The 25,278-nt window shown below is 39.4% G+C and overlaps 1 protein-coding gene and 1 long non-coding RNA gene across 2 annotated transcripts in view; one reads left to right on the plus strand and one right to left on the minus strand.

Moving 5' to 3' along the window:
* LOC141774452 (uncharacterized) overlaps positions 1–25,278 on the minus strand; it is a 393,135-nt gene that overhangs the window by 247,981 nt on the left and 119,876 nt on the right. The gene's annotated exons all lie outside the window — the stretch shown is intronic.
* LOC141774448 (actin-related protein 2-A) lies at positions 17–16,340 on the plus strand. The gene is made up of 9 exons (XM_074647123.1): positions 17–154; positions 3,809–3,919; positions 6,025–6,240; positions 7,050–7,122; positions 7,797–7,933; positions 9,151–9,300; positions 11,288–11,433; positions 12,076–12,208; positions 14,820–16,340. The coding sequence occupies exons 1-9, from the start codon at positions 107–109 to the stop codon at positions 14,988–14,990; spliced, it is 1,185 nt and encodes a 394-aa protein (XP_074503224.1). The 5' UTR covers positions 17–106; the 3' UTR covers positions 14,991–16,340.

The following is a 25,278-nucleotide window of genomic DNA, read 5'->3' on the forward strand; positions in this document are numbered from 1 at the left end:
TCCTCCTCGTTCCTCCTCCTCCTCTCTCTGTGTCTTCCTTCCGGCTCGCCGACAGAAAGTTGAGGGCGGTTCAGTTCAGCGGCCAACTGGGCTCTTTTTACACATAATGGACAGCCAGGGAAGGAAAGTGGTGGTGTGTGACAACGGCACCGGGGTAAGTTCACTCCTCTCTCCGGTTTAACGACCTCTAAACCCCCGGTAACTCGCTTTACAACCGGTCCCGGTGTGAAGAAACGATTCACTGAAACAGGAAGTGGGGCTGTCAACGGCCAAGCTAAGCTAACGTTAACCAAGGCCTATTGAAGGAGGTTAGGACACGGGAGTTGGAGTTTGTGCTACAGCGCATGCGCATTGTAACTCAGATTCTACTGCGCATGTGCAGTACCCTTTGAGATATGACGCGTGATGCAGCCTCCTTTCCATAGGCCTTGGGTGGGTAGCTAACTAGCTAGCTTGTTAGCTTGCTAATTTTCATTCATCCAGACTTGACACAGAAACAGCACGTAGAGAGGGTTTAAATATCAGAATAAATGCTTAATACACACCTCATGTTATACCTCTCATTGTGATATAAACCCCCCAAATGAATATACTAAGGTTACTAAGCTAAAGCAGCTAGCTAGCATGCTAATTAACTGCTAGCATTTAACAGCTGTCTCTTTGACACTGTCTTGCAGCTTTATTATCTCCTTTCAGTCATTTCACTGGTTTGTTTTGATGCAGTATGTCTGTTGCATATTTGTTTTAATGATCAAGACCAGTAGGTAGATTTTGTGTCAGCTAAGCTATGTGTAATGTTAGTTAGTTAGGCCATGTCAGGTTAATGAGGAACCACCTTTTGTGTTTTCCTGTTTTGCAGCAACTTCCTGGATAGAAATGTCACCTAACTTGCTGTTAGTGAAGTCTTTAGGCCTTTTTCCTCTCATGCATTCCTCCTTAATCAGCTTTGTTTTTAACATATCTTTACTGGATATATGAGGGGTTGACATACTTTAAGGAAAATGTAGGTATGTAATAAGAAACATTACAAAACAGTCCTCAACAGAGTGGGAAATAACCACCAGGACACCAGCCCAAAGTTTGTCATTCCTGCACTTGCTGTTAGTAATAGTGATGGGAATTCAGGCTCTTTTTAGTGAGCCAGATCATTTGGCTCACTAAGAAGAGCCAGCTTTTTCGGCTCCCAAACGGGCTCGTCATTTTACCACTTCTGCCTTTTTATAATTCAGCCAAATTTAGCTTTAGCTGTTTTGACCTATGATCAGTATGTGTGCACATACATCACTTAAATTATTCAATTTAATTATACTAAACCTTATAATTTCCAGAATAACATAATTTTACATGCTGCTTCGTTTCCGACTGTCACTCATCTTTTCTGCTATCCCCGCACCGCACCGCACCGCACCGCACCGCACCGCACCGCACCCGCACCGCACCGCACCGCACCGCACTCCTCTCTCTTTCTCTCCTCCTCTCCCTCCTGCTCTGTACCTGTAGACCGCACGGAGAAGATCGTCCTATCATTCTGCCTTGAATTAAGTAAAACAAAAACAAAAAAACTTCTCTCGGACGGGAGCCGGGTCCTATCGTTCACTTAAAAGAGCCGGCTCTTTGAACTGGCTCGTCACGACCAACACATCACTAGTTAGTAAGGTCTTATGCCTTTTTTACTCTTATGCATTCGTCCTTAATCAGCTTTGTTTTAACATATCTTTACTGGACAGATGAGGGGTTGACATACTTTAAGGAAAATGTAAGTATGTAATAGGAAACATTACAAAACAGTCCTCAATAGAGTGGGAAATAACCAGCCCAAAGTTAGTCATTTCTGCAGCACATTTTGTGGTTGCTTTGTCACAACCTAGCTGGCTGGTTTAATAAGATAAGATATCAGCAAACAGAGTGAAACACAGGAGAGGTAAAGGTATACAAAAATTATGAAAACAATAATAGAGATATAAAAGATACAGAGTAAATGGGTGAACATAGTGTGTGCAGACCGTCAATAAATAAATGTAATATGTAAATATGTGCATTCTATAAAGTGGTATATAGGATGTATAGTGTAAAGTGCGCCAGTGGTTAGAGTCCAAGATGGTTGCAGATAGTGCATGTTTAAAGTTGTTAAAGTCCTCATAGTTCTCATATGGGGGTCAGCCTTGCTTGTGGAGCGTAATAGTCCACTATGCTCCTGAAGGGGATTTTCAAGCTGCTTGTTGACAAAATGAGCAGATTCTACCCCATCCAGCATATAACATTTTGCTGACTATGTGTTTATATTAAAGAATTACTCATTGCACACTTTTAGATCGTAAGGATGTCAGCAGTCAGAGAGGATGTTGGTTCATGTTACTGACTAATAAGGCTTTTTTTGAGAGCAAGAGCTTTATGCAAAGCCAGAAAAAAAAGCCGGCCCTGTGTCAGGGTTGAACTGAGAAGTCAAGAGGAAGTGAGATGAGTCTGAACCACAGTCACGTACGTCAGCGACACATTTTAAGAGCCCTGATACGTTTCACATCATTTATGTTTACTGTAAAATCTGAGTGTTGAACATTTCTTTGCACCTCTACCAAGCACACAAAACAAGGTGAAAGACAACTCTGACTTGTTTGGTTTACTTGTAAATTTTACACTAAAGCTCAACAAGGTAAACTGGTTCTGTAAGATGATTAATAAAACGGCAGATTTTAATTACATTACAGACTGTATCGGGTCAGTTACTCTTACAGTCTTCTTTAACCAATTTCCTTTGTTCAGGCAGGGTAGTAGTGACCTGTGTGCACTGATTCTTAAAGTTTACTTCCCTGTTTTGTGGATCTTCTTTGAATTTACTCATTAACACTAAAATATCAATAATTTAATCTGAGACACGAAATAGCATGATACAGCTTAGGGGATATTTTTCCTGATTGAACAATTCAATGATATGATTCTCTGAGCTCATGTCATGTCCACAAAGTACTAATGATTGTCTCTATTTCTGAAAAATACTGTCACACCGAACAAAACCAAACCAAACTAACAAATTTGCATTAACGTGTTATCACGTTAACGTTGACAGCTCTACTTTTAATATGAAATTAACCAAAATTGTATGTTTATTTTTATTGTTAAAAGCTAGATCAACCTCAAAAAACATTAAAAAGGACCTATTATGCTTATTTTCAGGTGCATACTTGTATTTTAGGTTTCTACTAGAACATGTTTACATGCTTTAATGTTAAAAAAATGCTTTATTTTTCTCATACCGGCTGTGCTGCAGCACCTGTTTTCACTCAACTGCTCAAACTAGCTTTGTTTGAGGGCGTGCCAAACTAGCCGCTGTGCAAAAGTGTTACTTGGTGACATCACCATGTTACGGAAGAAAAGGCGAGGTGTTTCAGGCAGTTCAGGAACAGAGTTTCTGTGGACTTTGTAACTTTGCAGACCTTTTACATGCACAAAAAAAACTATATAACACACTAAAGGAAAGGGAAAAAGCATGAAAGCATAATAGGTCCTCTTTAAATACATGTAAGGTTTTCTACCATTGTGCTGGAGGCTGAAGCAGGGGCTGGCTGCAGATGTTCATTCTCATTCACACACACACACACACACACACACACACACACACACATAGATGGCACTGTAGCGTCGGCGGGTACATTTATATCTCCGTCTAAATGCTAATTAAGCCCACTCTTATCAGCAGGATGACCGTGACGTTGTCTTGCTCTATTGCACAGTTTTATCTCATCAGTACTTAAATGGACTTCCTCACATCACTTCCTCTGTGCTTTGGTTTTCTTGTCTCTCTCTCTTTTAGTTTGTCAAGTGCGGCTATGGAGGCTCCAACTTCCCAGAGCACATCTTCCCTGCGCTTGTTGGGAGGCCCATCATTCGCTCGACAGCCAAAGTCGGAAACATTGAGATCAAGGTAGGAACTGGTCCACCTGAATGTTCCTGGAGTGATTGTTTCATCTCACCAGAAAGTCTTGATTTCACGGGCAAACATGGTCAGGAAGAGAAAAAAATATAACCTGCAAACAGAGCAGAGTCAATTTCTAATATAAGCACAATGTCAAAGTCACAGACTGTCTAATTCCACTCTAAAAGATGTGTTTTATTTTTATAGTGAGCTCCAGTAAGAGTCCCATTTCAGTTCTGAAATAACAGAAGCTCTACCAGCTTGTTTTAGACATCCTCCCATTACAAACAAAGAGTATCTCCAGTGCAAATCTTTGTATAGATGGTGGGACGATTTACCTATCTCCCGATTCGATACTATCACAATACTTGGGTACCGATTCCATATGTATTGTGATTCGATATTACGATTTATTGCGATTTTTGTTTACGTTTTTTTAACACTAGACCATGGGAAAAAGTTGAATCATACTTCTGTATATCATGAGGCCTATTTCTGAAAACAATACACATCACATGTAAGTCTTTTTGACTTTTATTTCAGCTGCATCATATACTGCATAGAGAAGTGGTAAATAAAATGCACAATGTACAATAGAATGAAAATAATAGCTGTTCCTGCTTATCAAGCAAGTGTTATCCTTTAAATTAACATCCTTCACACCTGAAATTGATCTTACATTGTCCTTTCAAAACCCTGGAATTTTAAAGTGGTAATAAGATGTGCCAAAAATATACTTTTTGAGTGCACATTTGGTTGTACCTGCTCTTAATCAGCAGATTTCTGCCAGTTTGGCATTATTTTAGCATGAACCTATCTGTCTCTATCTTTCTCCTGTTCTTTCCGATTCTTTTGTTTATTCATCTTTTTTTATATATATATATGTATATCTACCTTCCTCTTCCTCCATGTTTTGTTCCCCCCACGATGAAGTAGAATGCCCAGAAGATGGTAAGTTCGGGTTGATGTGTGCCTCCTGTTCTTGCCTGCTCCGGAGAGTTGTGTCATGTTTTGAACTCAACCAAAAAAAACAAGCTCTTTATTTGTTTTAGATCATTTCATGTTATTTTACTCACACAATGACTCCATTCTCCCACATCATAACTAGTTTGCGTTGTTGAGTGGCAGAGAGTCAGATAGATTATACAGCCATTACGTTAATGCGCTCTTCTCTCCAGGCTGAACGTGTTGCAGAAATGGCTGTGATGAATCATAGGCCAGCTGTTATCGATGGAGTGCTAAAAGAGATTTTGGAGCGATTCCAGATTTTCAGAGTCTCTGATCTGCTGGCGCATCTTGACAGCTACACCTCCCCACAATCCTGCTGCTGAAATAATCACAACAGTCTTCAGCTAAAAAAGAACTTAAAATGTCAGATGTGAACGCTTGGTGATAAATGTTGTGCGTCACAGATCTGTTTACCTCCCTCTGATGACGCCACAAACATATCTTATTTAGGGAATGTCCAGTTCAGAGCATTTTTCTCAGTATCTGCCGGTGTCTCACCTTTACAAGTGCAGAGGAAGTGTCCACACTCGAGGGTGCATGGCAGACAGCTGAAAGTTGGAGACGGAAGCACATCTGTTTTCCTTTTTCCTTTTTTTTTATTGAGACCACATGGAGGCAATGCCTGTGACTGGTACTTCTGTTAATGCCAAAGCACACAGGATGAACCCATAAAATGGCTGCCTTCAGTAGGCTTTTGATGTCTCCAAGTGGAACGTGAGATGCTTGACTGTGTGGCTAACACTGAGCTCTAACCCAGAGGTTGTTTACATTGCCAGGCTGCCTTGCATGCATCTAGTTGAATGGTGCTAAAACAAGTGGTTTACTGTAGCTAGAGGGAAACACAAGTGTTTCCAGGTGTAGATGCATGGAAAATAATGGCTTGTCGTGCATGCTGGGTAACTGAGTTTTAAAGAAAAAAGCGAGGACATTAATGCAGCTGTCGTCATCTAACAGATGACTCGGCTTGATGATCCAGTTTCTCTGATTTTATGAGACCAGCAGGCGAAGGGGACAAGTTGAAATGTTTATTGCCCTAAACTAATACCAAGTGGAGAGCTACACTGCAGAGCTTCTAAATATTTACCCTTGTTGACCTCTCCCTGCAGGACCTCATGGTGGGGGACGAGGCCAGCGAGCTGCGCTCCATGCTGGAAGTCAACTACCCCATGGAGAACGGCATCGTCAGGAACTGGGATGACATGAAGCACCTGTGGGACTACACCTTTGGCCCAGAGAAGCTCAACATCGACTCCCGCAACTGCAAGATCTTGTTGACCGAGCCACCCATGAACCCAACCAAGAACCGCGAAAAAATCATTGAGGTATGTCGACATTTTATTTGTTTGTGTGTGGGCAGTCTGAAGGAATTTTATAGTTGTGTTTGGGGGGGGGTGTTGAATAAGTAAGGGTACAGCGTACATGTATTTTAGGGGTGGGGGAAAAAATCAATACATCATAATATTGCAATAGTTTGCGTGGCAATATTGTATCGATACACGGACGCCAAGTATCGATTTTTTTATTACATAAACTATTAACCTCTTAGCAGACTATTCTGTCTGTCAGAGGTTGTAGCGGGCTGAGTCTTAAAGCTAGAGTGAAGTGTCATATGAAACTAGAAAACTTAAGGAGTCGATTGGTATCGATCACGTCATGTTAGCTTGTCGGGAAGAACGCTAAATAACGCTCCAAAAGGAAAAACTGATATGGCATTTTCAAAGTGGTCCCTTGACCTCTGACCTCAAGATATGTGAATGAAAACTATGAAAGTGAAAACTGTATCTTATTAGATTCATTTCATTAACCTTTTATTTAACCAACTTAGACCCATTGAGATTAAAATCTCTTTTTCAAGAGCGACCTGGCCAAGGATAGCAGCAGTACAAACAGTTTCATACACACACATTAAAAAAACAATAGATCAGCTCAAAGGTGCCATAAAAGATAAAACAGATGTTGACAAACTACATAATTTAGAGTTGAAAGTATCTCAGTTATCTCAGTTAGAGTATCTCAGCATATCGCAAAATGTTTAAAATCGCAGTAAGATCATATTGTGATCATATTGTGTTTTGTTTTCATCAACGATCAGTTGTACTCACTGTCTGATGTTTCCTGGCTTCTCCTACAGGTGATGTTTGAGACCTACCAGTTTTCAGGAGTCTACATTGCTATTCAAGCTGTGCTGACGCTGTATGCCCAAGGTAGGAAGACACACATGCGTGATCGGGTTACGAGTTTAATCAGTTTCCATATCGCAGAGATTCCCAGGTGTTCACCCACAAATTAGATTTACCCTGACACCAATGTTATAACTGGTAAATGATTAGTAGTTCAGCAGCTCAGAGGCAGAAAGCCTTTCATTTTAATTGTGGAAATATTCTTGTGTGGCAGCATGTAACTACCTACCACACCTTTGTCAAATAGTTTATGCAAAGATTTGTTTGGTGAGGCTATCTGGATACCAGATCTGTTATTCTTTTGTGCCAGACAGTCTAGACAGTCACATGAACATCACTTTATAATGTTCCAGTGACGGACATGATATCCTGACAGTATCTGAAGTGTTCGGATGGGTTAAAGCCCACCTGTGTGGTGCTTCAAGCAGGATCAGATGAAACTATTAGCACCCACAGTGAAACTGCATGAGGTCTGTGCACCGCTCTACCATTTTGTCTCCGAGTTTATTACCCACTGAGCCGTTATTAGCGGTTAATTCTTACATTAGATGTGTTATCTTGCCAGGTTTTGTGTGTTTACCCAGCTAACAATCAGTAGCCCAAAGCACACACTGGATAAAACTCAGACACAAACACACCTAGCTTGGTAGAATTGTAGATTATTAACTGTAGTGTGTATGTGTGTGTGTGTGTTTTAGGCCTTCTGACCGGTGTGGTGGTGGACTCGGGTGACGGTGTGACACACATCTGTCCAGTGTATGAGGGCTTCAGCCTGCCCCATCTGACAAGACGTCTGGACATCGCAGGCAGGGACATCACCCGCTACCTCATCAAGGTATCCAGTCAGTCATGACAGTCTCCGGATTCAAAGACTACAAAAACTAGCAGTGCAAACAAGTTAGTTAGTCAATAGAGCTCATGAATGTGTCATTTTGATTGATCTTCAGATGGTAGATTCTAGAAAATAAGACATAGTGGTGATGCATCATCATAATGCACAGCAGCACCGTCACGACTCTCGCACAGTTGAAGCAGAGCAACGAGCCGATTCTCCAACATCAGTGCCTTATTTCTACTCTTTTTTTTAATTTTACAGTAATCACAGCATAGCTATCAACATAACAATGTACAACAGATATAGTAAAACGTAGCTGGCTTACCTCTAATTCTCTACTGTCCTTGTCCTTATAAGCCGCGCCTCTTTTTTAGACGTTTCAGCAGACAGGATGGTACAGATGATCAAGGCAGCATGTTTCTGCCTTATTGGCATTTTTGACTAGGACCGATTAACACGTAGAGTGTGAGCACTCACGTCGTGGCTGACGATCGGACCGTACAGTGTGAGCTCATAAATCGTGAGCTTTGGCTTTACATCGCACACGATCTACTCGTACAGTAGGAGTAGGAGTTAAACTACAACCTTTCTAAAATCGTACAGTGTATGCCCAGCTTTAGCCATTCACTTGAACAGGTCAAATAGTGACTCTAGGACCAATTTAATACAAATACTGAGATACAAGAGAAAGATACAAATACTGTAAATTAAAAAGAGCTCAAACTGACTGGCAGAGGTTCAGCAATGTTCTCATGAGCACTCGAAAACTAAAAACATCTCAACAGGAGAAAGAAAAACTACCTCACAACAGCAATTTCTTTTTCTTTTCTTTTTTAATCTATTTTGTTATTTTTTCTCGATCTTTGTGTAACAAAAAGCCATTAAAAGTTCAGTTTCAGTTAGTCTCTTCCGGTCCTGTTTCCCCTCTCAGGAAGTTATTTTCATGCATTTTTAGTGAAACAAATATGTGTGAGTTCAGTCTCTTTAAATGGGCTAGAATCATTAAAAAGAAATCCAGATTGTTTAAGTCGAGGGTCGTTGCTCTTTAGGAAGGGGAAACTGGCATCTTCTTTATAAAAGGAAGTAATAAGTTCTTAATTTCGAGAAGCTCTAGTCCTGTTTAAATGAACATATCAGGGGAACTCAGTAAAAATCAAAACACTTCCTGACCTTCCTCTCCTTCTTTCTGCCTTTTCTCTCCCATCCTCTGGGTGCAGTTGTTGTTGTTGAGGGGTTATGCCTTCAACCACTCTGCAGACTTTGAGACGGTGCGTATGATGAAGGAGAAGCTGTGCTACGTGGGCTACAACATCGAGCAGGAGCAGAAGCTGGCGCTGGAGACCACCGTGCTGGTGGAATCATACACGGTAAATACTCACGTGTTTTCATTTTCAACAACTGATAAATCTAACCTTAGATTTATGTTTAATATAACATTATTTCAGAAGTGAGCCACATGTACAGCATCAGTGCTTGTACAGTCACTCTATTAATACCTATAGAGGAAGTTTAGGATGTGGCTTTTACATATGTTTCACACACTAAGCTAATAATGTGACCGGGTGTTTTGTGGTTGTCACTTCATCAGGTGTGCAGACACAGTAGACAGTATGAAGCCAGACTTAAAAATGAGTTGCTGCCCTCGCATGGACACTGTGCATTATTCACTCTGTTGCCATCAATTGTAATATAAAGACCCCACCACAAAGAAGATAGGATAAATAGTTTCTGGATAGGATAGGACCAGGTGGACTCTCCATTTGGCCACTTGGATACCCAACGTGTGCCAAATGGGTTTTCTACCTCTTGAAAGGGAATCTGGCTATAAAATACTACTGATATCCACTACAGGAGGCTATGAGCACACAATGGAGCCTTTGGCCATGACATTCACCCTGTGCATCATCACATTCTACCATTGTGCACAGTATAAAATCAATAAAAAAACAACTACATTGTATAATGGAGTAGTTTTATTATAATAATGATGATGAATATGTTCAAGTAAAACTTAGATAATAATAAATAAGATCAATAACAATGTAAATAAGATAACAAAACATAATCCAAAGTCAGGTATGTACATTCAATATGAAAACGGTCAAAAATATTATAAAGTAAAAATGCAATTTCTCGTGCGTTGATTTTGTAACTGAAATATTGATATCATAACAAACATTGTTTGGACAAAATACACTTGGAGTGTTGTTTTAGTAGCGTTGAAGCCTCGTCTTCTAGAAACAATTCAGAAAAAAGACCACCACAGCATTTTATGAAGTTTTTAAAGGCAGTGTTTTAACACAGAGCTCAGTGGTACCGGGTTCATCGGGTAAAAGAGGTAAGCAGCTGTTGGCCATTTCCACGTTCAATAGCAACATATTTCCAGCCCTCTGGGATTCTCTTTTGTGTTTACTTTTTTTAAATGTAAAATTAGTTCTCTTCATGCACACAAGTTTCACATTTCTGCTCAAAATAGCATCGTAGAAAGAATCCCTCCCAAAGGATTTGTTATTCAAAAGTGGCAGTATTTAGAACTAATCAAAACTAATGGGGTAACTAAATCTGTTTCTGCACTGAGTTAAGTAGACTACCACATGCCCGTTGTTGGTTCTGTTGGCTGCTTTAGGACCGGGCAGTGCTGCTGACTAACTGTTTTCTCTGGGACTCAAACATATGGGGGTGCAGAGCTCCTCCACCAGGCTTGCTTTTCTTTCCAAGGCCCTTTTTCCCTGCAGAGGGAACCACAGAATCTAAACGCAGGCCCTGAAGTCTGTGTTACTGCACGCCTTACCGAGCACATGTTGTGTCTCAGAGCTCACTGACCGTGTGTGTTTGGGTTAGTGTAGGCGACTGTGTGTGTGTGTGTGTGTAGGTGTGTGAACATGTATGTGTAAGTATCGTTTTGTGTGCCGAAACAAGGAGGGCAATGTAACTGTGGCCGAAGGGCCCTGAACTGTGCGTTACATCATTTCCTGTGTAGCCACTTTGCGGCGGTGGCTGCCGGGCTCCGCTTCCTCCCACTGCCCTCGGCTGAATGAAGCCTTTTTATAGTCACACACACACACATTCACTCTACTCAGCTTGGAGCCGACACACTCGCTGCTTTAACTTGCTGTACAATATTATCTTGGAGGATTTAGACACACAGAGATTTTTCTTTAAAAAGGTTTATTGAGAAGTTATGACTTCCTGTCATACATCACAAACAGCCATTGAACAGTATCAGTCTTAATTCATACATTCAAGATTTATGACTCTCCGTTGAGTCATACATTAAATCCTACCTCTTCAGTGGTGTCATATTTTCCTTTTTTTTCCGTCTCTTTTCATCTCTTCCCTCCCACACATCTCCAGCTGCCAGATGGTCGTTTGATTAAGGTGGGAGGAGAGCGGTTTGAGGCCCCTGAGGCTCTGTTCCAGCCCCACCTCATCAACGTGGAGGGCGTCGGAGTGGCCGAGCTCCTCTTCAACACCATCCACGCAGCCGATATAGACACCAGGTGAGGCCAACGACAGTGTACGGACGCACTCCGATGCCGATAAAGACACATCAAAATATACTGTACTAAGAGTGTTTCTGCTCTAACACACATTAATACACAACATTAACAAGCACACACACACACACACACACAGATGTGCAAAATGGTGGTGTCGGCCCAGCAGAGCTCCCAGTGCAGCAATAGAGGGTTTTAGATGTCAAACTAAATATTTCTTTCACACAGAGTTCTGTATGGAAAGTATGAAAATGTATCTTTTGGTATGTAAAAGAGTGGAAATATTCAAGAAAATGTATACTTGGAAACCCAGTAAGTCATTATCTCTCCCTTGCTGTTGGAGAATTCAACTTAAGTCACTGAGGGACTTAAATCTGTGGTGTCTTGAAAGTACATTTTCAACATTTGTGGACTTAAAAATGGAAAAAAATCTGCCTATTGGGAAGGAAACTAGTAGAGTTGTTCTGAGAAATGGAAATGCGTCCGATACTGCCCAAAATTTAGGATCGGGTATCAGCAAGTACGCCAGTCTATGCACCGATCCGATACCATAATTTATTCACGTGGGGAAAAAAAATCTCTTTCCGTCTGCATGTTGTTTGGTCTCTTCCTGCTCTCACCCTCTCTCTGTCTCCCCGTCATCAGGTCTGAGTTCTACAAACACATCGTGTTATCAGGAGGATCCACCATGTACCCGGGCCTGCCGTCTCGGCTGGAGAGGGAACTCAAGCAGCTCTACCTGGAACGTGTGCTCAAGGGAGACGTGGACAAGCTTTCGGTGAGATATCAACCCGATTCGACTGTTATGAGGCCATTAAATAGGCGTTATCAGTCACTATTAGCACCATAGATGTGGGCCAGTAGGGGCCTACTACGCTGTGAAAGTGAAACTTAAGAGCAACACGTTCTAACATGTTGTATAACTGAATGAAATGTCACGTTTTGAACACAAACAAAAAGGCTTCTTTAGGTTTAGAGAACAAAACTACAACTTTTTTAGGTTTAGGCAAAAAGTTAGTTTAGGGAAAAACGTTGAACTTTGGGTTAAAATAACTACAAAGACAACTACACATTGTTGGTTTCACACGGGATGTGAACTCCAGTCTGCTTGGTGAAAAAACTGTTTTTTGTCCCATCTACTGTCTATACTACAGCGCCTGACTTCGACTTCTGCTCCTGTCATAATTATTACAGTCGCTGACGTGTTCTTTTATACCTTCTTTTCGGTGATCTACCATGTGAATGGATGATAAAACCTACTAGTGGGTATAGTAGGCCCCTATTGACCCATATCTATGGGGCTTATAGCGACTGGTAACGCCTATTTAGTAACCTGACAACAGCCTAATTGACTGCAATTGCACTGCGACCGATGTAATCTAAAAATAAAAAGTCATATTTAACATTCAGATGAGCCAAAGTCTGGTTTTACTGCACCAGGTCTCTCAGTTGGTGTGAAGTATTATTTCCAGCTGATTCTCTGGGTTTGTTTGAGTTGGCATGGGCGGGGTTTCCCACATGTGAGAGAGCAGTAAAGTGCCAGAAAGCTTGAACTACCACAGGGAACATATTGGAGTCAGTTTTAGTGTGTAAACTGCTTCACCTGACAGTATCTCCTTTGTCCTGATGAGGTTGAATCCCACACACTGAGAGGTCACAGTAGAATAAATTAAACACCCTGAATGATGTACTTGAACCGTCTCTGAAAGGAGCAAAGTTTACCATTATGTTTTGTCTCAGGCTGGTGCAGTGTACGTAGTCCACCACCAGGGGGTGATAGAGGTTAACAGACATTAATTTAACTTAAGCAGAGCACTTTAATGACAACATATGTGGGGTTCACTTCCCACTGATAAATATTTGTTTTGGAAAAATATCCCTACGTTACATTTCCACTTCAGTATCCCAAAGACAGTGATGATTTTACACAGAACTATTTTGTAAACAAAGGTCTACGGATGACTCATACGTTTAAAAAGCAAGTCATTATGTGCTTCACTTTTCTGCCCACAACTGCAGCCAGTTTCGGTTTTCTTCGACTGTTTACATCTCATTCAGGAATGGAAGTCTTTATATGTAGTGATAGTGTTTTTCACATGTCTTTCATGAAAAGTAACTCAAAATGTGTGCAACAAGACGGAGCACTTTTTGTTGATAGATCCCCAAATATTTTTTATACCAAATATTTGAAAGATGGCTGTCAAAAGCTTGTAGTTTTCTCTTTCATAGTGGCTGTGGCCAGCTTGAATTCATGTCGGTTACAATGGATTCTCATGTTGACAGGGTTTTGCAGTGGTGGAAAAGAGTTATCAAAAACATCCATGAAAAACATTCCTGTTCTCTGCTATTTAATATGCTCCGTCTGATCGTCCAAACACTCAGAATATGGCTAAATAAATACGCCGTCTCCATTTGTAGCTTGCACCTTTTAGCTGTTTGTTTGTTGCTCGCAACTCCGTTTAGATAGCTCGCCACGTGAGCACCAAACAGAAGCCGCGTCTTTCGCCCTATTTGGTGAAAATATGAATGCTTGGGACATACTGAGGATACAGACCGAGAGCAGAGGAGTGGGTTATGTGGCAGGAGTGGTTTGAGAAGTTTGTTTTGATGCTTCTCCCATCTTAAAATCTTGTCACAATTGGAGTAAGTTGTGTCTGACATGAATTGAAGTCACTTTTCCCAGCTGATTTTGAGTGGAGTATCAATTTAAAGAGTGTGAAATGCGTCGCTAGATGTGACAAACCCACACAGAATTATCACCCTGCGGTCCCCTTCAGCTTTTCAGAGTCTTTTAACATCCTTAAAGCTTCAGTAGGCAGAATATTTTTTGCCATCATTGGGCAAAAATGCCATAATAACCTTTCAGCATATTGTAATTCAAGTGTTCTGAGAGAAAACTAGACTTCTGCACCTCCTCATGGCTCTGATTTCAGGCTTTTAAAAATCGACTTTGGCCAATCACAGGTCATTTCAGAGATTATCTGGTTCCAGGTCACATTATTAGGAATTATTGTGATATGATAAATAATTCTTGGCCATTTCATCCGACTGGTTTTCCATCATACTTCCATATTTGGCTCGGTATACTCATGAAACATGTATTAAATTGCATTTTATGTGGTATTACAACAGTCTTTAAAAAGTGAATTTAACTTGATAAACCCTGCAGAAACCCTGACTATGAGTTTTGATGAACGTCTCCATGTAGTCCAGAATGAAACTGTGCAAAACCAAGTCCACACTGATGAGAAAAACATTTAGATGTTTATCACATCCGAGCTGAGAAAAACAAAAACGCCGTGACGCTTTGAGCCGCCTGTGACTGCAGGACACTTCTTTGTTACACGGGGGCCGTCTTTTATGTCTTTTGTGTCCCCCTTGTCTCGTAGAAATTTAAGATCCGGATCGAGGATCCTCCCAGGCGAAAGCACATGGTGTTCCTGGGCGGAGCCGTGCTGGCCGACATCATGAAGGACAAGGACAACTTCTGGCTGACCCGGGAGGAGTACCAGGAGAAAGGAGTCCGCGTGCTGGAAAAACTCGGAGTCACCGTCAGATAAAGCACTGGACGGACACACACACACACACACACACAGATATACACAAACACACACACATACATGACATGCACACATCTCCCCCTCCTCGCCCACATCGCAGAGTATATATCTATTTATCCCTCTTCTTCTCTCTTTCGGCTCTTGATACTCCTCAAACATCAGAGGGAGTCGAGCCGTCACCTCCTCCTCCTCTCTCCTCTCTGCCTCTCTTCTCTCCTGGCTTGGGATTGGCTCACACTTTTCCTCACAGGAACCAATTCCATCACCCTGAAACCCCTCCTTTACTTAATACTACGAATTGAAGGGTTAATGTTGGTGTATGTTGGATTTTCACTGGTGCAGAAGGTTAAAAGCATGGCGGGGAATGTTAACTCTGCTTGTTTACCTCCAAATAGTGAGTGAGAGTTAAATGTGGTGTTTCAGAAAGTTCCCCTCCCTTGATTAAACCTCCGGAGGGGATAAATCGATGCAAAGTTTCTGTAAAGCTTCACAATCAGGGTCCCACCACAAACAGCCACGGGCCGCTTTCAGCATCTGTTCCAGGTGAGCGAGAACTGATCACATTTTTATGTCGGTTTTTTATAAATGATATCATGACTTTTTCTTTTCTGGGAGAGGGATTACTTTTTGTTCTGCTTTTTTTTTTTTGTTGGAGTTCAATTTATATCTTTTTTTTCTTTTGTTGCTGTGCACTACTACCATTGTAAATGGAGTGTATTGTGGTAACTGAAGTTCCTCCACGTTATTATGAAGAATTGATTTATAAAGGGACAAATAACGCAAAGGAAAAGCCCCTGAGCTCGACATCGGGCGTGTGACGGTACTTTGTGGGCGGTGAGACGATGTTGGGCGGGAGCGATACTATTTGTTCCTCATCAAACCGCCTCGCCTCTGCCTCCTCCCTCGGTGTAAATCTCAAGCTGAATGAACGGGTGCGAGCAGTTGACGACGCCATAGCACCTCACCCGTCGTATTCCTTCTGATCCACCACAGCACGGAGGCAGTCGCAGGCCGGCGATGATTCGAATCTGGGGCGCCGCAAAACTGGGAAAAATTAAAACGGTATTTTATTCATATCGAAATACTGTTGAGACCATATTTAAGTTCTCCAGTCCTTCACTCCCGAGAGTCGTCTTAATGATTACTGGAGGCACTTCTATTTGAAAAATGTGTGTATATTTTTTTTTTTCTTCCTCTTACCATGAACGTCTATCCAGTGCCAAGTGCAGTTAATGTTAACTGGATCTCATGTTTTAATGTCTTTCTTTTGTCACTGTTTTTATTTTCCTGTGTTGTTCATAGCATAACTGCCTAACGCTGATTTAAATAAAGAAAAGTGATTTATAAGGATGTTTGTTTGGGCAGGTTCTTCTTTTTGACACAATCAGGTTCCTACTTGCAAACCCTCCCGATTTGGAGACTCCTGTTTGTCATCGCCTTTTCCCGGTTTCCTCCCGGGGTCACGATTCTCCAGATTAATGGGAAATTTCCACACCTTTTTTCCTTTTCATTATCTCAACCTGTTTCTGGCTTTGTACAGCATGTATAAGCTCTACTGTTTCCACCCTGACGCCAATAGAGCTACACCAAATGTCGTTTCCCGGCGAAGGAGAGCTGCTCACAACACATCACAGCAAAGCCGGTGTGGCGTGGCACAAGCAGGCGCAAGCCATTGTGGGTTTCAGAGCGCAGTGGTGCCGTTGTCACGTTGTGTCTAAAAGGGCCTTCAGTGAGTGAGAGACGGAGAGAGAAATGGAGAGTACTAAGAGAAAGAAATACTCAAGCAGGGGCAACAATTAATGAATGAAAACTGATGAATATTAGCCTAGTTTATACCAGATATTCACACAAGTTCACGCCAGAAGAGCGAATTATTCAGTTGTCTTTCCTGAGAATAGAGAGTAAATTTAAAGTAGGCCAATTTAACAAAAAAATGCTCTTGCAGTATACTTATTTTGTTATTTTCATTCTTTAAAAGTCACCAGAATGCAGGAGACAAAGTCTCTGAAACTCAAATTTTATGAGTTATATGAAGACTTATTCTGGGTTTTACTCTGAATAGATGATTTAGTAAACCCAGTGGAGTTCACAGTAGAGTTACAGCTAACAATTTACTTTCATAATTGATTGGTTTTCTTGGTCGTTAAGTTTACTTGCCTTCCTTCAGAAGTCTTTTGGTCCGACCAACAGTCCAAACACACCAAAGATAAGATAATATTTGACATTTATGCTTGAAAAATGTCGACCGATAATCAAATTATTGGCCAAATAATCATTTCAGCTGTAGTTCACAGTTAACAACTGTGTTTTTAGTTATTTCCAGTACCCTGATAGAAAAAACAATCATGTACATGCTGTATGACTACACTTAACTCAGTTCTTCTGTATTATTTGGAGGTTTTAAGAATAATCTTTATGCATGCTGTCTTGTTGCCCAGCCACAATCCACAATCGATCTGACACCAATCAAACAGAAAATGAAGCATGAAAGTTCATCCTTCATGTGATACTGTTGTAAGCTCTCTAGGAAAGATGACCTAAATAAATAATTGTTGCTTTGTCAGTCGGAAATTGTTATGAAACACAGCCTGTATTAACATGCTCGCTGACATGCACCCAGTCAACTCAGGTTGTGAGTCATCTTTGGACTGAGAGGAACAAATTGATAAAAAAGAAAGAAAAAAAAAAAGGTAAAGTTGACTGATGTACATCAGCAAGATCACAAAATAACCTGCCTGCCTGGTGGGAGTGTGTTTGCTTGTTGTCACATCTTTCCTGTCACCACCACCAACGCCAGCCTGCAGTATTAACACTCCTGTAATAAATGACTTACTTTTTTTTACCTACCTGTTGTCCAGCCACAGAAACCCTGACACGGGCTGCTGACTTTATGTTGGATCTTAACCTCTTAAGCCCTAGGGTGCTTGAAGGTGTGGTTCACCTAGATAGACATACCCAAAATAAATCAAGAATAGCTCCACAACTACCAGGTCTATATGCATGATCTTGGTCTATATGGATAGGTAAGACCTCAGAGAATTCATCCCCAGTGTCAGTAACATTGTGACTGTTACTATGCCTGAGTAAACTACGATGAACCAAAGGAAAGATTTACATTTTTATCCTCGCCTAAAATGTTTTCCCCATTAGACAGTGGATAACACCATTATAGCAAGGATGCCATGCACAGAGATGCCACTGGATTCATTCAGCAACTCCTTGACTACAACTGTGCCAAAGCAGAAATAAATAACACAAAGCACATATATTCTACAAAAGTTTTAGTAAAGATAGGACCAGGCAATTACCTTTTTCAGAACATTTTTCAAACTTTTTTTTCCAACATTTTTCTAACTTTTTTTTTCAGACTTGTTTTTCAGACTTTTTTTTACGGACATTTTTTCAGCATTTTGTTTTGGGACATTTTTCAGACTTTTTTTTTTTTTTTTCTACCTTTTTCAGTCAGTGTTTAGACTGTTATTTTCCAACATTTTTCAAACTTTTTTTTTTCAGACATTTTTCAGACTTTTTTTTTGACGGACATTTTTTCAGCATTTTGTTTTGTGACATTATTCAGACTTTTTTTACGGACATTTTTTCAGCATTTTGTTTTGTGACATTTTTCAGACTTTTTTTTACGGAAATTTTTTCAGACTTTTGTTTTTCAACATTTTTCAAACTTTTTTTCAGACTTTTTTTGGGACATTTTTCAGACTTTTTTTTTTACGGACATTTTTTCAGACTTTTGTTTTTCAACATTTTTCAAACTTTTTTTTTCAGACTTTTTTTGGGACATTTTTCAGACTTTTTTTTTTACGGACATTTTTTCAGACTTGTTTTTCAACATTTTTCAGACTTTTTTTTCAGACTTTTTTTGGGACATTTTTCAGACTTTTTTTTTACCTTTTTCAGAAATTGTTTAGACTGTTGTTTTCCAACATTTTTCAAACTTTTTTTTCAGACTTTTTTTACGGACATTTTTTCAGACTTTTGTCTTTCAACATTTTTCAAACTTTTTTTTCAAACTTTTTTTGGGACATTTTTCAGACTTTTTTTTTTTTTTTTTTACCTTTTTCAGACATTGTTTAGACTTTTTTTTTTCAACATTTTTCAAACTTTTTTTTCAAACTTTTTTTGAGACATTTTTCAGACTTTTTTTTTTTTTTTTACCTTTTCAGAAATTGTTTAGCTGTTGTTTTCCAACATTTTTCAAACTTTTTTTTCAGACTTTTTTTACGGACATTTTTTCAGACTTTTGTTTTTCAACATTTTTCAAACTTTTTTTTCAAACTTTTTTTGGGACATTTTTCAGACTTTTTTTTTTTTTTTTACCTTTTTCAGACATTGTTTAGACTTGTTTTTCAACATTTTTCAAACTTTTTTTCAGACTTTTTTTTCAGACTTTTTTTGGGACATTTTTCAGACTTTTTCTTTTTTTTTTTTTTACCTTTTTCAGACATTATTTAGACTTTTGTTTTTCAACATTTTTCAAACTTTTTTTTCAGATATATTTCAGACTTTTTTTTTTTTTTTTACCTTTTTCAGACATTGTTTAGACTTGTTTTCCAACATTTTTCAAACTTTTTTTTCAGACTTTTTTTACGGACATTTTTCAGACTTTTTTTTTTTCCGGACATTTTTTCAGCATTTTGTTTTGGGACATTTTTCAGACTTTTTTTTTTTTTTCTTCTACCCTTTTCAGGCATTGTTTAGACTGTTGTTTTCCAACATTTTTCAAACTTTTTTTTTCAGACTTTTTTTCAGACATCTTTCAGACTTTTTTCATCTTTCAGGCCACTTGGATACCCAAAGGGTGCCAAATGGGTTTTTCTACCTCTTGAAAGGGAATCTGGCTATAAAATACTACTGATATCCACTACAGGAGGCTATGTTTACACAATGGAGCCTTTGGCCATGACATTTACCCTGTGCATCATCATATTCTACCATTGTGCACAGTATAAAATCAATAAAAAAACAGCTAAATTGTATGAATTTTACTCCAAATTGAGTAGTTTTATTATAATAATGAAACATGTCAATAAGATCAATAACAATGTAAATAAGATAACAGTTTATTTTGAAAATGTTTGAGAATTTGCTTGATGTGAAGTTGATTTTTAAGTTTTGCCACTTTAAAAACTTAGGTTTTAGGAAATTACAATATATTTTGTAACCATGTCTGAAAGTTTATGTCTTTTGTAGGACTATACAACTAATAAGAACATCATGCAAAACATGAGAAAACAGTGAAAAATGCCTATCACAATGTCCTTGACAGTCCAAAAACCCAACTATATTCAGTTTCCTGCAACATAAGACAAATAAAAGCAGAAGATTATCACATTTGACAACTGGAACCATCAACTGTTGACATTTTGCTTGAGAGATGGCTTGTGAATGGTTGCAGATGTGTTTTCTGTGGTTTTCTACGACTGATTGCATCTGTAGTCTTTTGCAGAGAGCTGCAGGTGAGGTTAGTCGGGTTGAGAGATAAACGGCCCCACCAGAGGAGAGGATGGAGGTACGGGGATGTCTGAGGCTTCGGCCACAGACCAGAAGGAGGAAGAGGAAATGGAACAGTGGCAGAGGACTGGCGCCACCAGAGGAAGAGGCTCTCTTTCCGTGCCTGAAATAAAGATCTCACTCGGCCTTGTTCCATTTTAATCCCTCGACTCTTGCCACTTCCCTCGCAACCCTGAACTGTTACCTCTGAAGCAAGTTTCCTCCCCATCACAGCACAAACAGACGCATCAACAGAAGACATAATGCACCTGATTCGACTGTTATCAGGCCACTAAATAGATGTTATCAGTCACTATAACCACCATAGATGTGGGTCATTAGCACATTTTGAACTCAAACAAAAAGGCTTCTTTAGGTTTATGCAACAAAACTACAACTTCTTTCAATTTAAGCCAGTTTTTCCTCACCAAAATTTAGCATAAGTTTGGAGCGTTATTATGTTATGAGTCCGCTACAACCCTAAAAATCACAAGTTGTGTCAATACGTTAAAGAAATTAGTGGCATTAAAATGAATTTGCGTTAATGTGTTATCATCACGTTAACTTTGACAGCCCTAATTAAAACAAGAGGCTTCTGATTTTTCAGATTTAAAACTACTATTTGTTTCATTTGACAAGTTTTGGTTCTTTTTATTGCTCATATATTACCATGTAACTCGTGTTAATATTACATCATACATGCCACAGGAAACATTCGTCACTATCAATACTTTCACTTCTGGTGCTTGAGTATATTTCACTACTAAAACAATTACTTGTATTTAACTTTTTAAAGGACTTTTGTGACAAAAATGACTATTTGTAGTATTTTTCTATAATGGCATTACCTAGATAAACACTGTTTTTTAAGTTGCTGTTGCACAAACCCTGACTAGCTAACACATTTTCCACAGGGTGGGAGTAGAGAGATGTTTTCCTCCGAGGTCTTGCTCGGTTTATCTCAGGTGCAGGGTTTGAACTCAATGCTTAAACAATTATCTGGCTCCTTGCAAGCTTTACTTCTCTGCAACATCTGTGTGAATCAGGTAACTTGGACCTGACGGAGAAACACAACGGGCTGAAATGGTGCTCGTTGGGTGCAGACGTATAGAACAAAATCTCAGCCGTAAGGAGGAAAACATCAAAAAATTCTGCCTATCTTTGGACATGAGAGCGCAGCACTGGTGCGGGACGAGCCACCCATTCCTGTAAACTTCACTGGAAGTGAGCGCCGGTGCTGTGTGCACCCAGAGAGGGGCCACGCTGACCCCATTACACGAGCAGATATCTTAAATGTTTGCACATGTGGACTGTGATGCTGTTTGCAGCCGTTGAGCTGCTTAGCAGGCCCCCAAAAGCCCTGAGGGACCTTCTTTTTCTTCTCTTTTCTCTCTCTCCCTCCCCCTCCCCTCTCTCGCGCTCCATCATTATCGCCCACATGCTTTTCCAGAGACATCCTGAGTGAAACAGCTCGACGTCCTCGATGGCTATCACATGTTCCTGCTGAGGAGGGAGGCAGCCGGGGAAAGACATCTTGAAGAGAATGAAACGGTGTACTAGGCTGAGCTTATTCTATTTCATTAAATACTTCACAAAGAGTTTTGTGAATCAAACTGGGAACGTTTTTAAAACATAAGAAACTTCAGGCCTTGACTGACATTTTCCCTCCTGCAGATCTCCCCATGAAGTCATGGGTGACGTCCTCTTTCTTTCAATTTGATTTCTCTCTAAGGATTCTGTATTTACTTTAAAAAAAAAAAAACCTGTTTAGGGACTTTTTGCATGACTTCAAAACTATTTGTTGAAAGTTTATGAGTCTGTTCAAAAAATATAGTTTCAATAAACTATTTTAGATACAGAATAAGGGACTTTAAATGGGATATATATAATGGAAAAACTCACTTTTTCAGCGCTTGTGCTCATACATTTCGGTATCTGGCAACACATCCTCACTACTAACTCGGCAAATATCGCCGCTTGGTCAGTGCTCCTCGGCATCGGAGACCGACGCATGGGGTACCCCTCTAGCGTGACTTTTGGACAGACCGGGGACGGCGTGTCAATATACGCTCATTGCGTGCATAGTGTCCTTCCAAATAATTCTGTTTTCACAGGAAGTTAGGTTTAGGCAACACAACCCCTTAGTTAGGATTAGGAAACGGTCGTGGATGACGTTAACTTCACGTGACTGACGTACCGACTTGAGACTTGACAGAGACGTAGCACGGCGGGGCTGTGAATGAGAGAAAGAAAAGCTATTTTCTGATTGTTTCACAGTTGTTACTGTTCTAAAGCACAAATAAATAACCCTCAAACACTCAACAGATGATTTACTGTGGAGACAAATGCCCTTAGTTTAACTTTCCTCTGCTGCATTTCATTCTTTACCTCCAACGTGCATCAGTAATACTATGCAGGACTAAATGTCGTTGCAGTGAGTAATAATAATAATATGTCATTTGTTTTTATCAATGTGTGTATACCAGAATATTTTGGGTGGATGCTGAACATTATTTATGAAGGAAAACTGGGCAAACAATTCAATTTCAGGAAAAGGACATTCTTATCTGTTTTGAAAAGATTGTTGGGAAAATGCCACATTCACAAGAAGAGATGGACGGACTCCAAACCTAAATCTGAACATTTTTTTATCAAGAACTGAGACAATATGGCACCACAATAAAAAACATTAAGAATAAGAAGGCAATCAGAACTATGTGTTTGATAAATTTCTTATGGATAGATGATAATCTATTTATGTGAACTATCAAAATAAATAAATGAATAAATATAAAATAATTTCATAAAATAAATTAAAAAATAATTAAAAAAAAGAAAATAATAAATAATAATAAAAAGAAAATAATAATAAAAAGAAAATAAAAAATTATATATATATATTTATACAGTATATAAATAAATCTAATTTTGTACCACTTTTCTCTATATAAATGTTTTTTTTTTATTGATTATTGTATTTTATTTATTTATCGTTTACTTTTTAATGCACCCCTGGAATAACCAGTTTTGTATATATTGTTATTGTAGTTATATTTTCTGAAATAAAAAAAAAGATGAACGATGAAGTTACATGATTTGTTAGCTGAGTGTTGGACTTTCCTCATTGGCTGTTGCTCTTTCATAATGAAAAGGTGTAAACAGTCCTTTGTTTACGTTTTCAGGTGATGCGTGTCAGTGGTTCCGCTCACTACATCCGGTCATGGACCGCGTCTCCACCGCTTTCTATTCGTTTCCAGCGCGACACGTTCAGCGCACAAATAAATATGTTAATTGGTCGCACCGGTGTGTCATTAAACCAGTTGGTTCATCTCCACATGAGCGTTTTTGGACGAACGCTTTCCCTCGTGCGCTGCTGCAGCTCCCAGCTTCCACACCAGAACCAACATGCAGGCTTGTTTGGAAACTTTCTTCTCTTATATCACGAAAATATAGTTCACTGAAACGTGTTTCTGAAAACATTTAACGCAAGAAATAAGGCGTGCAGTTGCTGAATCTGTCTTTATTTTGGATAGATAACGCTTAGTTTAGAAGTTTATCGGGAGTTTCCAGAGGCGGCGAGTCCTAAAACCTAATGAATTCATTGGTACCTACCAATGTCATACTAGCTTGTTGCAAAGGATAATGCTCCAAAGTTACACAAAATTTTGGCGAGGAAAAACTGCCCTGGCCATTTTCAAAGGGGTCCCTTGACCTCTGACCTCAAGATATGTGAATGTAAATGGGTTCTATGGGTACCCACAAGTCTCCCCTTTACAGAAATGGCCACTTTATGATAATCACATGCAGTTTGGGGCAAGTCATAGTCAAGTCAGCACACTGACACACTGACAGCTGTTGTTGCCTGTTGGGCTGCAGTTTGCCATGTTATGATTTGAGCATATATTTAATGCTAAATGCAGTACCTGTGAGGGTTTCTGGACAATATTTGTCATTGTTTTGTGTTGTTAATTGATTTCCAGTATAAATATATACATACATTTACATAAAACTGGCATTTTTCCCAACTCCCATGTTGATAAGAGTATTAAATACTTAACAAATCTCCCTTTTAAGATACATTTTGAACAGATACAAAATGTGATTAATTTACGATTAATCTCGATAATAATCACGATTAAATATATTATTCCATTGACAGCCCTAATATTTATATTTAATTTAATAATCCTTTGATGCATTTTGTTCCTCTGATTTGATGCACTGATAGAATATGTTACTAACACAGGAGGAACATGGAGTTAGGTGATAATGCATGCAGCAGAAAAGAGCTGCGGTTTGTTACAGCACACATTTATGGGGAAGTAGTACCTTCGATCCGAGAGTCAAATTAAGCAGCAGACTCGCGTGTGGTTTCACTGTTTTCTCTCATTTTATTGGAGGCGGAAGGTAAGACACACATTTCACTTTAGGCCACCCTTCAGTATCTACAAAGTACTTCCTGTTCCTTCTCGAAAGCAAGAGCTACATCCATCGTACATGTTAGAAACAGTTATTTTTAAAAAAACAAAATAGAAATAAAAATGTACAACATACACTTGATATATATAATATAATTTTTGCTCTTTTTTTTTTACAGAGGTAAAAATACTAAGCGTAAAAAATGGGTCTAATTCATTACAGGGAGTCTTTTAATTTTTTATCAATTTAAATACACATGGAGATAAAGAGGATGCGTTCAGGCACTTGTAAATGGCTCTGACATGAGAGAACACACTCAAACACCGGACGAGACGGAGAAAGAAAGATGACACACAAACACACA

Source organism: Sebastes fasciatus, chromosome 9, assembly GCF_043250625.1.
Source record: "Sebastes fasciatus isolate fSebFas1 chromosome 9, fSebFas1.pri, whole genome shotgun sequence".
NCBI lineage: Eukaryota > Metazoa > Chordata > Actinopteri > Perciformes > Sebastidae > Sebastes > Sebastes fasciatus.

What these genes read in the sequence shown, in the direction of transcription:
- LOC141774448 (XM_074647123.1), top strand. Translation starts at nt 107, where the DNA reads ATGGACAGCCAGGGAAGGAAAGTGGTGGTGTGTGACAACGGCACCGGG. An exon ending in TCACCCGCTACCTCATCAAG is followed by an intron (nt 7,934 to 9,150) that starts GTATCCAGTCAG and finishes CTCTGGGTGCAG; the next exon opens with TTGTTGTTGTTGAGGGGTTA. An exon ending in GAGACGTGGACAAGCTTTCG is followed by an intron (nt 12,209 to 14,819) that starts GTGAGATATCAA and finishes CTTGTCTCGTAG; the next exon opens with AAATTTAAGATCCGGATCGA.